General features: G+C 37.5%; 1 protein-coding gene across 1 annotated transcript in view; it reads left to right on the top strand.

Annotated features, from left to right (window-relative positions):
* Nucleotides 1-17,820, top strand: part of UNC13C (unc-13 homolog C) — a 130,800-nt gene that overhangs the window by 95,699 nt on the left and 17,281 nt on the right. Inside the window, exons 20-26 of the mRNA XM_058033609.1 lie at nt 607-703; nt 1,141-1,284; nt 2,258-2,335; nt 5,739-5,816; nt 12,540-12,628; nt 14,830-14,979; nt 16,247-16,370. Of these exons, the coding sequence (XP_057889592.1) occupies nt 607-703; nt 1,141-1,284; nt 2,258-2,335; nt 5,739-5,816; nt 12,540-12,628; nt 14,830-14,979; nt 16,247-16,370 (760 nt within the window). The remainder of the gene's footprint in view (nt 1-606; nt 704-1,140; nt 1,285-2,257; nt 2,336-5,738; nt 5,817-12,539; nt 12,629-14,829; nt 14,980-16,246; nt 16,371-17,820) is intronic.

Genomic DNA, 17,820 nt, shown 5'->3' with positions numbered 1-17,820 from the left:
AAAATGCTTTGGTGGGAAAATGTCTGAGGAAAGTGATTTTGCATTTGTTTTATAACCAAATTTGGATAAAGCTGTAATGCTAACAGGATACTCTACTGAAGTAATTCTTAATGGGCCAGGTTATACTCAGCTACTGGTTTTGTTTTCACCTGTCTCCCTGCAATAAATATATTCAGTCCTGTCCTTGTATCCGAGCTATCCTTAATCTTCTGCAAGTCTGCTGGTTTACTGAGATGGTTTAAACAGCTGACTTTTACTAAAACAAAGTTCTATACAAGTTATTTTATATGCAAATAAAAATAAATGTTACCAAAGAGCCAATGTTGATAGAAGGTGCATACCTACCATGCTTCACTGGTAGACAATTGGCTACTCCTAATTTTATATCACCAGGGTACACCAGTGAGAGTATTGTGAAACTTAAGCCTGAAAAGCCTTTTGGTAGCTGCAGCATTTTGGTGACAAAAAATTTTCCAGAGTTGTTGAAGTCTTTAGCAATTACAGCATACCTGAAAACACAAGGTGCTGAACTGCTGGGTATTATAAGATTTCTCCTCTTTATGAAATCTACCTACTTTACTTTACAAAATTGCTTTTAATTTTCAGGTGGTTTGAACCATTTGTCATACAGTGGCTGGATGAAAATGAGGATGTCTCAATGGAATTTCTCCATGGAGCACTAGAAAGAGACAAAAAGGATGGGGTGAGCCCTTACTTTTTAAAGAAAAGAATAAATAAAGTATCAATACATACATTATTACAAAACCAGAAGTACATTTGGTCCCACAACATTTTTCTTAGACTTCAAGAGATAACAACTTTTGGAAGATACCTTATAGAGAAATTCCTGTTCTAATTCCCTCTAATTCCCTCTGCCTAAATCCCCACAGAATTCATTCTATGGTATCATTTCATTAACCTATGATGTGATAATGATGTCATGAAAGAAAATTCTCGTTTTATTTTTAAAAGATTCAAAAGTATCAGAAAAGAAAAAAACCACATTTCTTAGTATCACCAGGGAGACTTCTTTTTTCCTTTATTACTTTTTATGACTCTAGGATGAATTGCAAGTATAAGAATCAATGAATGCATTTTTGATCTCTGAACAGATATTAACATTTGAATGTTCCTCTCTAGTTTCAGCAAACATCAGATCATGCCCTTTTCTCCTGCTCTGTGGTTGATGTCTTCACACAGCTCAATCAAAGCTTTGAGATTATTAGGAAATTGGAGTGTCCTAATCCAGAAGCACTATCTCATTTAATGAGAAGATTTGCAAAGGTAAGTTAAAGTCAATGCATCTCAACTAAGCTTCAGAGAGAATGACACTGAGTTGCCTTGTACCTAAAAGCTAAGGGGTTCCAATGCTTTTTAGAATCAGTGTTTTCTGCCTGATTAGGATCCTAAGAAAGACATGCTGTCTGTGGCTTAAGGCTGGGTTTTGTCTACTTTGTCAAAATGGTTTACCAGTTTGAGAAGTTCTATCCTCTCTGAGATTTCACATTTATGTTTTTTATACACATATGTATGCATCGTTATCTTGCTAAGAACCAATTGCAGTTCCATTCAGTGAAATGCAATTAGCTAATTATGCAGTGCAAGTGAAGGAAAAAGTCAAGGTATGGCAATAAAGTATTTTTGTTTGAAGTCTTGATGTGGTAGTTATTCACCTGCTGCTTGATAAACTCAACTCTGCCAGCTTTCTATTTGGATAGTTACATTTCCTCACAAGCTCTGAATTTCCATTATAGTCCTGCTGGCTTCAGAAAAGTTCACATTTACATTTAATTCTGTTCTTTCATTGCAGCAATTCTCCATTTGCAGGGTTCTTATTTACATGATTATTGTAAGGTAACTCATATTGCCAGGCTTTGAACAGTGCTCCTTTTGTCTTACATTTCCATTATATTTCTAGTCTACGTATTGTCACCCTGGAGGATTTTTTGAGCTTGCTACTGTTCTATTAATTATGTAGTACATTGCAAGGAGAGGAGTTCTCAGTGCTTCTCAAAAACAGTAGTGCTAAAATTAAACTATCTCTGCTATTGAAGATTGCTTTACAATTAGATCTACCCACCATCTGCTGTGCAGGGATTGAAAATGTGCTCACAGGATTGTTTATATTATATCTAAAAAATATAATACACTATGTGTGCAAGCACCTGTAAAACCTATCATTTATACAAACCTTTTTTTATTATTTTCGGTTTACATTATGAAATTCACCATTTAAAAGACTCTTCTCCTCTTCTAGACTATCAACAAGGTACTTGTTCAGTATGCTGCAATTATTTCAAGTTACTTCAGCTCCTATTGTGATAAAGAAAATGTGGTGAGTAAGAAGCTGTGGCTTTTTTCTGCCTCAGAAAGTGCCTTTAAATGACTTACTGTACTTTTTGAAAATGAAGTCACTTCTTTATATGAAAAAACATGAATGGAGGGAGGTCAGCATGTTTTCCTAGCTGCTTACTGTGATGTGTAAAAAGCTGCAATAAGTGAAATTAGTTAAGAATCCTAGTTAATAATTTCAGTATTAAAGTTATAAAACAATTACAACATGGCTACAAACGTGCAGTGGATAACAGCCTAATACTGTGGTGAACATGGTGAATGTATCTTCATCTTGTTTCTCAGACAGAAGTCAAGGTCTTTGTTTAGGGTTTTCACTTGGCATTGCCTCTCTGTATCAGTTTGTGCACAGAAGAGTTTCTAAGCTCCCTGTTCCCTGTGTGCAGGGGTTTCTGCTGCTGCTGCTGCTCACTGTACATTAGCCCTGCAGAGGGGAGGAGAAAATTTGTGCTGTTTGTTGCCTCACTGCTTACAAGGGAGTCCCTAATGAAGGACCAGATTGCCATGGACTCAGAAATAAATGAGAAATGGACACTAAAGATGTAGTTGAGCAAATGGAAACATTTTCAATACTTTAACAAAACCAAGGAAAAGTATTCTTGGGAACTGGCTTTTCAATGTTATTGATATTCAATCAAAGCTAGTTCTCCCATGGCAGGCAGCTTTTAGCAGTATGTCTGTTGTATTTGGTAGTGTTTTGTTCAGCTGTACCAATCTGCAGTTGGATCAATAACTGCAGCCCCATCCTCACACTGTTCACCTCCAGTGGTACAGCCCTCAGCCCGTCTCAGATCTCCTTGTCCTTGTGTCACATCCTGGCCATGACATCTGCCAGTGCTCTGTATAGTTAGGGCCAGTGTCATGGTCTACAGGTCACCAACATACACACAGTAATAGGATTTAGAAAGACATCTACTGCAGCTAAATATCAAATATTGAGAGTTGCTATGAATTTAATGGTAATATTAAGTAAAGCTCACTGCTTTCATGAAGAAATGAGTTTGAATAAAGCACTGAATAGTCAAGTCTGTTTGTGCAGTCTTTTGGCCTATCCAGTGGGAGGTTTTAATTATTAGAGTGAATAATTTCTGAAGTGATTCTCAAATACCTATCTTTATTAAGGCTTTAGATGAAATTAATCTCGTTATGAATTAAATAGTGTCTTGGGTTGGAAGGGACCTTAAAGATCATCTCCTTCCACCCCTCTATTGTGAGCAGAGACACTTTCCACTAGAACAGGTATAAAGTGTTGTTATGTCCTTTGATGGACATAACTTTTTTTAACAGAATTTGCCTTACATACTTTTATCTTAATAAAAATCCATTTGATCTGGAAATTTCAGCTACAATAAATGTTCCTCTGCAATAAAGTTAATAGAAGAGATTAAAATGAATACTTTTTATTATTCAAATTAGATTTGGCATTCTTTTTCAAGTTAATACTTGTAGTAATCTAACTAAACACTACAAAATGTGCATATAAACTGTTCAAATAAAAGCATATCAAAGATGCTTTTCATAAAGGTATTTATCTAATGTATAAACAGCCTCTTATCTTCCACCTCCTGTCAGCATTTACAAACAGATATGGGTTATGCTATTGTATCTGCCATCCTCTTTTTCCTGTTGTTGCTTCTGTCTGATTCCTGTAAACTGCTGCACAGTCTATTCTGAAGGGTAGGAGATAATTAAATACAATGAGAATGTTTTTAAGTAATGTTCTTTACCTGACAACAATAGCAAATTTTTCACTGAGCCAAGGTAGGCTTAGGCTCTGAAAGAGCCACCTGAGCCAGCCTCAAAGCAAACTTTGAAACTGCTTTTCTGTCAAGTGTTTCTCTCATAGCTCCAGTGTATTGCCAAAGGTAGTTGCATTTGTTTGGAACAAAAGGAACAAGATGTTATATTCAGATACTTATACCCCCATCTCAAATCATAACTCTCATAATTACTGATTTGTGATATTGCAGATAATTTCCAAAATAATTCCTTTATTAGAAGTCAGGAGATTGTACAGGAAAGGAGGATGCAATCTTAGTGATTGTAAATTAATGGAAAGTAGACAAACAAGTAGAAGGGGGGTTTGTGGATTTTTCAAGAGCTGAGCAAAGAGGTGACATTTCAGCTACACAAAGCCAGCTGCATTCTGTAGGAGGAGGAGCAGCACGCTTCACTGGGAAGGAATAATCTAAGTAGTAAGAAGTTAGACCAAATCTCTTTTTTTCTTTTTCTTCTTCAGTTGAGAAGGACTCTGACACCAAATTCCTATGACAGTAATGTATTAATAATTAAAGCTAAATCATGTTATTGAGCCCATCATGCTTCAGCTCTACATTGGAACATGCTATTAACTAGAAAGGTACAAATGAGTATCAATCATTGTAATAATTCCATCACCATCTTGTTGACTGAAAAAAAGTACACATGTCTTACTGAAATGCATTTCCTTAGTGTTTAAATTAGTCCAGTCACACACTAGAACACATTGGCCTTGGCCAGCTACAATTCTTTTGGTAAGTATTGTCTGATTGCTTCATTTGCACCGTAGCAAACCATCATATAAAGTTATGTCAGTACACAAGAGTCTAGTAATAGATTCTTTCTTCCATTATTTTTATAACTAGCTCCTTATTTTTATTAATGTCTTACTTTTAACCTTATATGAACACAGAAATTGCTCTTTTGCACAGTGGCCCTCTTGCACAGTGTTCTGCCTTCAAAAATTTAGCTTAAACAGCAACACTTCTAGACTAAAATAATATGATTACAGAGTTCTATTACCTAGTTTATTCATCAGCTTTTCAAGTAATGCAAAAATGCAGATTTCTAAAATATCATTCTGTTATTAACAGAACTGCCTCTTGATTTATTCAAATACTTAAGCATCAGCCATTAGCTGGGTTACAGTGTTGTCACAGTTTTCTGCAGAGACTGGGGCTAGCAAGCAGTGTGGCAACGCCTTTCCTGCAGTCCCTGCCAAAGCACTTAGATCATTGTTGCCTCTGCTCTCCATGGGATGATGATGTGCTACTTGCATTAATCCACCAGATGTAACTGTACTAGGTGTGACTAGAAATTACCTGGGATTGCGCAGGATGTGAAATTCTGGGATCTGGAACCTGTCCAGGTGACAGGGAGATGGAATCCAGTTCCCTGTGGGGCAGCAGTGCCCTTAGTGGGCAGTGACAGGCTGAGGAGGCAAAGAGAAGGGTCAGTTAAAGGGGAAGGAGAGGCAGCAGTGGACAGAAGTTCCTCTGAAAAACACAGCTGTATCAGTGAAAGTGGGCTTAGAAATCTTTTCCAACCTTAATGTTTCTATAATTCTATGAATGTAGGGCTGCTGAAGAATTGTTGTGCACAGTCTCACATTTGATCTCTCTCTGTAGGCCTGTATCTTGATGAACAACATTCAGCAATTAAGAGTCCAGCTTGAGAAAATGTTTGAGTCCATGGGAGGGAAGGAGGTGAGTCATACCTGTTTCCTGGTTCTTTCAAGGCTCCTAAGAGATCATTAGCACCATGTTTGCAACCCAGTCAAAGCTTTCACTTCTACTTGCAAAGAAAATCAAAATGCTTTTAAAAAAGTCTACAAGACCTATTTACTGTCCTGACAATACTGGAATGACATAACTATTTCACAGACACATGCTAATGATCTGTAATGTTTTATCAGCACTGGGTGTTTTGTGTTGCAATCTGTAGTGCCAGCTTTATTTCAATGTTCGTATTGGACTATACTTTGCTTTTTATGTATTGGTACGTTTTGTCTGTAATGTGTCATTGTCTTTGTCTAATGCCTTTGACTTGCAATCCACTGAGCAGAAGAAAGAAGGAGAGAGATTCTCTTATGAGGTTTGTGATAGTAAGCATCTTTTATTATTCCTGACCATATTTTCTAAGGCTAAAGACAGTCACATTTTCTACTTATTTCCATTGATGCATCTGTGTAATTCCCTATGATCTAAAATCAAAAAGAGCTATGCTTGGGCATTCAGTTGACACTAAACTTGAAGTTTTACTATGCAGCCACTTTCAGAGTTTTAAAAAATCTATAAAACATTTTAAGTGCACTTTTCAGTATCTGAGGGTTCAAGATACCATTTCACCAAAATCTGTTACTCAACAGTTCAAAACATCCACAGCTTTACCCCCTTTTTCATTTCAGAAGATTTAAAAGAGCCTGAAGTCCTTTTCCAACAGCAAAAGGACATAGACAGTGCTTCAGTACTTTCCAGGCTGTAGGCTTTCACTGTTCTGAAACATGATGAAGAAATTAACATATCTTCATAGCCATAGAAAAAGTCCTGTCTATTTGTTGAGAAGCATTGTTTAGAACATGAATACCCTACCCATTTTATCAGTAGCTGGCTTTAAAAAATAAGTTATGCATATATCATCCTTTTTCTTCTTGAGGCTGTAGCTTGATAGATTCCCAAAACTTTGATCTAACGTGGCCACACTATATGGAGAAAACTGGAAAACACAGCATTTCATATTTCCACATCCACAGTGGGACCCTGCAGAGGTGAGATGGGTCCGCTATGCCACACAAGGAACTGAAGTCTCCAGATGCACCCACAGAGTCACTCCAGGCTGTGGAGGGTCTGCTGAGCCAGGAACAGCTCCTTGAAGCTGCTCCAGATAACAGGGAATAAACTTCTGCAGCCTTGTCAGTGCAAATTTCCTACCAAACTTTGAAAAGAGATATTCATCATCCAGAAGTGGCTGTTTTTGTGATTCCTATTATACCCTTTTCCCTGTCTGAATATTACAAGTAATCATGTCCTCCAAGCTTTTATATTCTCTGCAAAGTACTTTTGTATTAGGTCTTGGATCCAAACTTAATTTTTAATGTCATGATTCATGAAAACACGTAAATGACTATAAATCAGGATAATGACAAGGGCAGAGGAAAGATGAGTCACATTTTATATCTATTTCTATAAAATTATTTTCAACCAGAATATTTGCTTGAAATATTCCCATTTTCCCCAAGAAATGTCCCATTTTCCCCAAGAAAATATTAGTTTTTCATTTGCTCCTAATGCCTTATATAATAATATTTTTAAAAATAGGAATTTTTCATAGCAACTTTCTTTCAAAAGTTCTTATGACTTCTCATCCTTTTTGGTTTCCTTGTGATGTTAATGAGGATGAATTATTAAGGTTGTTACAGTATCAAAGCAGAATTTCCTACAAATATGGTGCGACATGCAACCCATGGAGACAATTTGGATATATTTTCTATAATCCTTTCACTAGGTGTCTTAAATGCATCTCTGATTCACAATCTAAGACAAAAGATCTTAAAAATACATTCAGACTTCTAAGGCAATTTCTTGAAGAAAGCACATTCATATTCAATTTTTTTTCACCTATATCAAGATGCCACTAAAATGTTTGTCCTCCAGTTTGAATACTTATTCCCCTCACTATTCCAAAGGCACAACTGCTAATGGCCAATTTGGCTTATTGAACTGGTACTTAAAGAAACAAAGCCAGCAGTAAAATCTGTAAGCAGTTTCCTTGAAGGGAAAAAACAGTTTAATATTTCACTTGTGGAGGGCATAAAAGTCAGATTATTTTCAGCAAAATAATGAGACCTATTTCAGTAGAAGCAAAACTAATTCTAAGAAAAATTAAATGCTGTTAATCTCCTCAGTGCCACACTGTGAGCAGTATGTCTTTCAAACTGTGCAGTCAAAATAACCACAATCAAGCAGCAGTCCCTCTGTTCAGAGTAGGCTTATTGCACATTGCAGGCAGGGAACTCTATAAATAGAGAAAAAACTGGTTTCTCAGATCCCCCACCATTAAAATAAAATAGTCTGAACAAGATGAGCTTCTTTATTAACTGTCCTTTTTTGCTGCAGCAAAGCAGGAGGGTACTTACAAATCATATCAATGAGAACAGTCTGCCATAAGAAAGAGTAGTGAAGTGCATCCAATCCACTGTTTGTTTGGTTTTTTGTAAATCGGGTCCAAAAACATGGGAACAGATCATCATCATAGAATTTTGGTTTAGCTCCTCTTTGTTTCATCCAAAAGAAATGCATATATTTGCACTAAATATTTTTTCATGTCTGACAAGCTGGAAGCTGATAAAAGAGAAAGAAGAGAAGCCAATGCTTGTGTTGCTTTACACCAGATGACAGAACATGGCAGAAATGAGTTACAGTAATTAGGATCAAAAAAAAAGGTGTAAAGCAAAAGGAGGATGTTTATGTATGACAGTATTATATTAACTGTAGATAAATCATATTCCCACTTCAGTAAATTCAGTTCCAGCTTTACATATAAACCTTAGGAATCCCTGTGGGAATCTATATGTGGCCCTAAAAACTGATGGGGTGGCAGAGAACCAGACTTCAGCAGAATTGTTCTGACGTGTCTACCTTTACATCTTGTACAGAGGCCCAAGTGCTCTCCAGTGCACTCAGAGCAGTGGCAGCCAAACATCTCACATCTCACTGTCCCTACGCTGTGGGTGGAGGAAGGGAAATGTCTGTCAGAGACAGAAAGAACACCTAAAGTGATGGAGCTGTTAAATACCTTTGCTGTATCTTCCCCAGATATACAGAAATATGTAAAACTATTTTCTGAACAGAAGTAACCAGGTGGTCCCATTAGGAAACTATAAGTAATTAGACATGTGAATTTGCAGATAAATGGGATTCAGATTAGAGAGATTCCATTTAACTCATGCAAAAGTAATTTACATCTCTGTAGTTTGCTGCAGAAACACCACCAAATTTGCAGTTAACAAGATTATGTCCATACTAGCACACATTAAATTACAGCAGGAAATACCTCAATCTAACACATTGAAAGCAGCCAAATTCATCAGATTTTTAACTCTTTTCCAAGACTTGTCTGTATAAAAAATTTCACAGTTTTAGACAGGCAGAATTTGGAAATCATGATGTTCAACTATTTCTTCTTTTTCAGCTATTCAGCAAATGTGTTGTCAGTTTTTGTGTAGCATTCAGAAAAAGTCAAATTTCTAATTATCTCTTGATAATGCATAATCAACAGATGTGCCAACAAAATAATGAGTATATTTCCTTGTGGGTAAAACTTAATTCTGCTATTTAAGAACATGTTAAAATAACAGAAATATGAGCCTCAAAAAGCCAAGAATATTAAGAATTTATTAAAAGGAATGATTTACACATAATTAATTAAATAAGCTTGCTCCTTTAAAAAATCCAATTTTGAAACCTGAGCAACCTACACCAACGTATTTTAAAGCTACTCCACACATGCTGGGAACTGTAAATGGAATCCAGAATACAATTGTCCAAGGGATAAATGTGTTGTCTTTTCTCTTTTGTTTTTAAATTGGATATGGTACACTAATGACACTCATAGCTGAGATTTACTGTTGGTTTGTTGTTTTTTCTTCCACAAATAATCAGGCTCAAGTAAAGCCTTTTCTTTTTATTTTCCTGAAATGTGTTCAGGGAAGTTTGTCAGATTTCATTCCTTCTTCACCAAACTCTGTGAAGCAAATGAGACCTGAAGAGAAAAAGAGATGTCCCCAATACCATAAATACTTCATTTTCATGTCTGTATCTCCCTCTCTGACATCATCTCAGATGCTGATCAGCATTGCCTCTCACTTCCATGCTTCCATCTTAGCTCTGCCATATCAGGAAACAGAAGAGGTCATGCTCTGGCACATTTGGATGATGCCTGAGGACAATCATTAGCACACAGAAGGCACATGATTAAGAAAATGAAAAGTGCACATTTTAGTTCTGGTGAGACACCCAAATCACCATATTTCCCAGTACCTAGAGAGAAGCAGCAATTGAAACTCTTGCTGGCATCTTGTCAGTGATGCCAGCATGGCCAGGTGTGGCACACCTGCCCGGGCAGCCCGCATACCTCTTTGTGTCACAACACTCCTCCCCGTGCCACCTCATCCACGGGCATGAGCATGTGGGCACACAGGCCTGGGGGCCTGCCAGATGCCTCCAGCTGTGCACACACAAACTTGTTCATGCAATTTGTGAGCACAAAGCCTCTAAAATCTTTAACAGTTGCATGCACCCTTCTATAATGTGTGTAATATCCACAATCTGGCGTTAGCATTCAGTCCAATTTTGGCTGGACTAAGTTCAATTCCAGGTGAATTTAGCAGATACATTGTGTTTTCTGGTTATGACCACAACCTCTGGTAGAAAGTAACTACATTGACCTCTATAGGCCGGGTAACAAGGTGATTCTCTGGTTTGTGCATGATCTGCTAAGAAATTTTGAGTCTTCTGCTTGCCTGGTATTTTGTTTTCCTTGACATGTATCGTGTTCAATGTGAATGCTTGTATGTTCAGTGTTTGTTAAATGTCTATATTCTAGTGGTCTTAAATTTGGGGTTTGTGTGTATCCCTCCAAAGGAAACAGTATGATTCCCTAGTGAAATCCATTTCCTGGAAAAATCGTTGCCTTTGATAGCAAAGTCTTAATTTGTTTACTGGTATAGACATTGCAGTAAAATTAGCTTTTTAATTCCTGCTCTTCATATGAAGGAAAGCAATCATTTAAGTGTATGAATTGTCAAAGTGTATCTGCCAGGGACTCTACTAAGATATACAGAAGCTACAGAAGTTCTCTCAATGCAAAGTAATTCAAAACTAAATCAGTAAGTAGTCACAGTAAGTACTTACAGTAACAAGTAAAGTATGAGTTTCTCAGATTAGAAGAGAACTACATGACACCAAGTATCTTCTAAAGGATGTGTGGTAATTCCCCCTTGCCACCTATTTCAGGTTCTTGTCAAAACCTGTAGTGAAAATCTCAGATTTTCTTTTATTTTAACCCACACATAACCTCTGAGGAGATAAAGGATGGTCTGAGATTAAAATGCCATAGATCATTGGATTTATTTCGGTTTGGTTTGCTGTAGAATTCCTGTGTAGTCTCAAGTAAATTACCCAATGTGCTGCAACAACTTCCCCTTTTCTCTAAAGTGTGATTGGAAGAACTGACCTGCTGTACCACAGTACTCTGAAGCACCAGAGGAAAAATAAGCACCAAACACTACTCATGCAGTTGAAAGACAGAAAATAGAATCAGCCCTGATTATGTATTCTAAATGTGCAATGTCCTTTGAAATTGCAAGAAGGTCTGTACCTGACCTTGCTGCAGAACAGAGTCCACAAATTAAGGGATATCATTGGAAATCATTCCTGAACACTGTGATGTATGCAGCTGAAAGACCTGGAACATCAGCTATTAATTCACATTCAGCTGTTGATCCTGATGATCATCTATCATATCCCAGAATGGGCTGTAATTATTTTTTCTGAGTGCTAAAGATCAGGGAGATTAAAAAAAAAATTATTTTTTACTTGAAAAAGAATCCATAGCAAATAGAAAAGTTTCCTGATCAATATCAATAGGGTACCTTTTTGATTAAATATCTATGCATGTATTCTCATCCCTGTAAATGTAAAAATATATTTCTCCCCTGCATTAACTTCTTCCCTATGTTTAGAAACCCTGTATCAGAGTATCAGAATGTGTTGCTCTGTGCTTGAATTTTGTTTGCCCTAATGGCTTTTAGAAACAGCAGTACTGAAATTTGGTAGAGTCCCTTCCCACATCCTCTGTCAGTAGAATTGGCATGGATATTCTTCAAGCCATCTTTTTCAGTGCTGGCTGTTCTAATTTTACACTGCATTATGGAAACATATGAAATATGGAAACAACTTCAATGCAAATCACCAGACAAAATACCAACAATAGTGAAATGTACAAAAAATAATAAAAATATGAAGGCATCTGCATTACTATTAACACAAGCACTGTCTTTTCCTGCATCCTTCTCTTGGTGTGCCTTGTTGAATACCACTGGCCAGGAAATGGTAGTTCTCTTCTGTGTGACTGCCAACACAGTTTCCACGGTCCCGCAGAAAGTCCTTTTTCAATGGCACAGTTTTGATTTCTAATATAAATATTCCCTGCTGTAATCAAAGGGTTTTTTTCATTTTTTTAATGGCAATTGTATTTCAAAATTATTACTAAAGCAATTCAGTGTCACAACAGCTGTTTCCACATTTGGTTTTCTGTAGTGCAGTGTATTTTTGCACATAATTCCTAATTCATGGATTGTAATGGAAACCCCAGAAACCTAGTGTATAAATGAAATAAAATTATATTAAATATTATTTATCTCTTTGCAGCTGGATCCTGAAGCTAGTGTTGTTCTCAAAGAACTTCAGGTGAAACTTAGCAATGTATTGGATGAACTCAGTGTAACATATGCTGCAAGGTAACAAACCCATTTTACTGCAAACCTTAGAGGAATAGTCCTGCTCAAAAATCTCCCTCGTTGATGAAGTCTGGGTGGTTATTTGAATGTCCTGAAGCATGGCCTGCTTCTGCCCTGATGGAGTGGTGTGAATTTGTGTGTGTATGTGTTTAGACTCTGAAACAAATAAAAGCAACCTCACTGTAAAGACAACTGAACATCATCTGTGAGCATGAATGTGTTACAGAGGTGAGGCGGAAGGCTTTTCTTCTGCTTTTTGGGAAGCAAAGTCACTGGGGTTTTTTGCCTGATGCTACATTAAACTTTCCTCTCTGACCATGTTAATGTTACTTCCTGAGACTGACAACTTTTTCCAAGTGGTCTGCTTCAACCAGGGATGTCTGCCTGTGTTTAGCCTGCTTCAAGTGGTCATTGTGTATGGCCTTCTTGGGTCATTTGCTTGCCTGTGGCTTTTCAAAAATTGTCTACTGAGCCTTACTCTCAAAACCTTTCATTAATCAGAGTGCACACTACAGTCCTGAATGTGTATGGTGCTGTACCAGCAGTGCTTGTGGTATAAGAAGTAGCAAGTTACTTTTGCTTCAAATTAGAAAGAAATCTAAGAAAGAGGGATTAGGGCTGTAGTGGTGCTCATTAAGCAAAGTCTGTAGTTGCTTATTTAATTCATTGCTGGGCAGTCTGGGTGGACAGTCTGCTTTTTTCTGTGTGCTTACTTTGCTGTATTGTTTTGCTGTACTTTTGCTCCCAGGCTCTGCTTCTCGGATCATTGACAGTGCATGAATATTATTTCTTTCCAGGGCTTCTTTCTGAATGAGCCAACTAGGTTTCTGCAACAGCAAACCCAGAATAGCTCAGTGTAGGATATGCTCCAGATAGCTAGAACATTCCTCATGGGTCAGTTTACTGCTTGGGTCTGTGAGGTTAACAATGTTGGAAAGATGTCTAATGTCAAGAAAGGCAATGCATTATTTTGGCTTTTGTTGGAGAGACTGGTCCCAAGAATTTCCATGAGTAGTTCCTCTAGCTGCCTGGGGTTGATTTTATCTAGGGCTTTAAAGTAGGTAAGTGTACTTCCAAATGCATTTGGAAAAGTTTCTGATTTTTCCAGTGATTTCACATGGAGGTTTGTGTTCTCTTTTTACAATTAGCTATGTCACTGAACAACCAATTGTTTCTTTTCTCTCGCAGTAAATTCTCTTCCACTTTCCTCAGGTTAATCTTTGCCATTTATCTTTTCAGCTTAACAGGCCCATATATTTTTGGCCTCTGCTTTGCATTTCTGTTCATAAACTAATCTTAAACCATTTCAATCTGTCACAAATCAACCCATAAACCAAATTACTGTGTGTGCAGAGACTCTTCCTGCCTCTGAGCTGGTGACTGATTAAGTGCTGTTCTGCTTTGTGTCAATATGTTGTCCAAAGATTATCACATCAAGAGCACTTTAAGACTGTCAGACACTCAACCAGATCAGTTAGGAAACAGAACAGTTTTCAGAAAAGCTGAGCAGATACAAACTTGAGGAGGAAGAATGTGTTCACAGTCACCTTGAAGTGAAAAAGATTCCTCCCAGGAGGAAGAGTCTCAGTGCTTCAAAGCAAGGGGGTTCTTTGCAAAAGGATATTTTAAACAGTCCAAGTGTTTTAATGCTGTGTAGTTGCAAAGAAGTAACAATCCTTCTGAAGGCACTGACTGTGTGAAATCTGGAAAAAGTCAAATTGAGCCAAATAGGGCAGAATCAGTAGGAGTTTTTTATTTTACCTCAAGAAGATTATCAAAGCTTGGTTGCTATTAACCATCAAGAGAAAAATTATTTATCATCACCTGTTTGTATTATCCTTTCACACCAAAATTAAAATCTTGAGAAGTTGTTCCTAGCTGGCAGTCAATTACATCTAACCTATAGATTCTGATACATCTGTTGCTTTCAGAAAATAAATATTTGGCACATTTACAAGGCTATGAAAATTGTGGCTGAATTGAAGGCAGGGAAAAGATCAAAACATGGCATGAATTATTTATATGAGCTATGATCCTCAATAGAACTTATTTTCTGATGGTAACACAACAGTATCTTCAATTTTGAACATTGCATCATTGCAGAAAATATTTAAGTCTTGTTGAGGAACCTGATGCAAAATCATCATTATTGTTTTCTTTCCCAGAATTCTTTCATTCTCCTTTTTATTCTCATCCTGTAGTTTCCAATTTGTTATTGAAGATTGTGTAAGACAAATGAGCAATGAACTGAATCAAATGAGAGGAAATGGGAATGCAGCAGCCAATAAGAACAGTGCAGCCATTGATGCTGAGATTGTGCTTCGGCCTCTCATGGATTCCCTGGACACAACGTGAGTGTGCCATTGTGTGGCAGGTTGGGAACTGGATGCTGCAGTCAGGCACATTTGGTTTTACTCTGAAACACTGTTGGTACCTGGAAGCACTCTGTAGTATTTTTAATATTTCTAGTATTCACTGTGTGCAGAATCCCATGCCTAACCTGTTTACTTACACTGAGCAATTTTTACATAAGCTCCAGGCTTGTCTTTCCATGTCTTGTCATGTTTTGAGTCATTGAAAATGAGCCAGTGCACGGTCTCTCCTCCACAGGCTGTGTTATGAAGACTGTGCTGAAAAAAAGAACACAAGTAATTCCTACACTGAATTGTCTGGCATTTGTTTTAGACTTGTGCCCAGTGTCACACTGCTTATTGATATGCACTTCTGTGTCACCAAAACCAGGTCATCATCTAAACAGCAACTTGATTTTTTTTTCATTTGGTAAAATGCTAAGTTTTGAGAGGATCCTGCAAACTCATTCTTGCTTCTGTAAGTAAGCATAACTTATGCTGTCATCATTCAGCAATGACACATTCTGAAAGGCCATGTGCAGCACAGGCACATCTGTAAGCACATTGGTGTCCTTGGTGCTTGTCAAACACCAGTGGCCTTTTGATGGAAGTGGCTGTGAGGACAAGCAGCCTGAAACTGACCCTGTACTCGAGGTCTCCAGTCACAAGTTACACATCCGTTTGGTTCCTTAGGCAGGTTTTCCCCAGCCAGAAATTTTCAAAGTAAAGATGCAAAATGTGCCCTAAAAATTTAATTTAATATTACTGTAAGTAATAGATAGCAAGATTGCTCAGACATGTCAGTATATAGAAATAAATGTTTCCAAACAGTAGCTGTGAATTTGCATTAGCTGTCAGCAACCAGTTCTACATCCCAGTAGAAATGCAAAGTAAGAGAGACAGTTGCTCTTTATTTTTAAGACATAAACAAATTGTATACTAAAACTTTAATTTAGGGGCGTGGGAGTGCTAAATTGTATCATCCATCAAACTTTTAACTCATCATGATTTTGCATTTTCAATAAATACGCATCCGTGATATACTAAGCATTAAATTAGATAGAGAAGATTTATTTAAGTTTGTAATCTGCAAGTCTTTTTGCCAAAAATATTTACTGATGAAATAGCAAAATAATTTAGCTACTAAGAAATTTTTATTACTAGAGAAAAGATAAACCTTAATGGCTATTAATCTTAGCATGATAGAACACCTCTGAAGCCATAATGCTGGTTTTGGTGACTGTTTTGTGGTTCTGTTTTATTCCAGTTTAAGTGTCTCTGCAAAAATCTGTGAGAAGACTGTTCTGAAACGGGTTTTGAAAGAGCTCTGGAAGTTAGTCTTAAACAAAATAGAGAAACAGATTGTGCTTCCACCACTGACAGACCAAACCGTAAGTGTTCCAGAGCAATTCTCAGTTGATACAAAGGACTGTAATAATGTGCCTGAGCAGGTGGTGCCAAGGGTCTGACACTGTCCTGTTCTGTACCCTGACCACGGGGAGTAGCACCTGCACTGCAGGCAGTGTTCCTCTCTGGTGTCTCAGTCATGCAGCCAGCTTGCTCTAAGCTGGTGAGGAAGACTTCACTCCTTCATTTACTGCCTCATCCAAATCAGAGCAGTTTTTATGAATGCAGTCATGTGCTCTCATAAAGGGGTTTCATTTAAATCTGATTTCTCTCTCGGCTTCACTGTGCACAGGAACATGAAGAGTGTTCCTTGCCCTTCCTAGTCACATCACAAATTCAATCACTTCCATTTTTGTAGGTTTGAGAAAGCCAGGGATGCCCCATCCCATCCCATCCTCCAGCCCTGCCTGCTGTGCCATTCCTCATCTTGAGGCAGCACTTAATTAACATCAGGAAGCTTCAGCCAAATATAGCACTAAAGATGTGGGGGATTTTAATAGCAGCCTTGACAGGAGGTCCTCTTTGGGCAGAGCTGCATTTCCAGCCTGCTGAGAAGAGGGAAGGGAGCTGTCCTCACAGAAAGTGGTGCTGCACAGGAGCCTCTTGTGGGGCATGGCCTGATGTGAAATCACGTCAGGGCAACAGTGAAATCCTCCTGGCAAAGGATCGCCAAAGAGGGCCTGGCTTGGGGGCCTTTTCATAATTGCTTTTTTTTTTTGAGAGAGAGATTGGGATAACATAACTGTTAATTCTTCTTTTATTCAATCTTGTTTAAAATAAATTGACCATCTTATGACAAGTTAATTGTGATGTTGCCACAGTGTGCCTTTGGCAACTTCGCTGTTGCACATCCTATGGTACCACTTCAGCTGCTAAAAACCTGTTGGTCAGCATCCATAAGTTAAAGGCATATCATTAAATCTTACTATAATATATTGAAGATGCATGAAACAATATTGCTGGACAGGCAGGAAAAAGCTCTAATAGAAAATGTATAAATGGTGCAGAGATAAAAATGAAATTACCTGAACTATTAAAAATGCTAGAGTAGAGCTGATCATGGCCAGGACTCCAGTCACTGAATTGGTTCATATGTACTGTACTTGTTAACTATGCATAATTAAAAACAACCTCTCTTTCAATAAGTTTCAAATTTACTTTTGTGACATCTTTAATTTGCTTTTCAGATTTTTTGTTGCAAATATCTGTCAATACGTGGGTTGCATTTCAGTTGGGTAACTGCATTTTCCATCATGTGTTAGGAGCATTTATTAGGTTTATGCAGGATCAATTATTCGTAGCACAATACGTTCAGAGGGGACTTTCCTAAGTGGTGCCCTCTACATAGAGTGTTTCTGATAGGCATTCTGAACTATTCAATTTATTTTGATACTTTTGTTTACTACTGAATACATAATTAAAGAAAATCACTGA

Source organism: Melospiza georgiana, chromosome 13, assembly GCF_028018845.1.
Source record: "Melospiza georgiana isolate bMelGeo1 chromosome 13, bMelGeo1.pri, whole genome shotgun sequence".
In the NCBI taxonomy this organism is placed as follows: Eukaryota; Metazoa; Chordata; class Aves; order Passeriformes; family Passerellidae; genus Melospiza; species Melospiza georgiana.
Note: the sequence above shows the minus strand (reverse complement) of the source record. Positions and strands in the feature narration are given on the sequence as shown.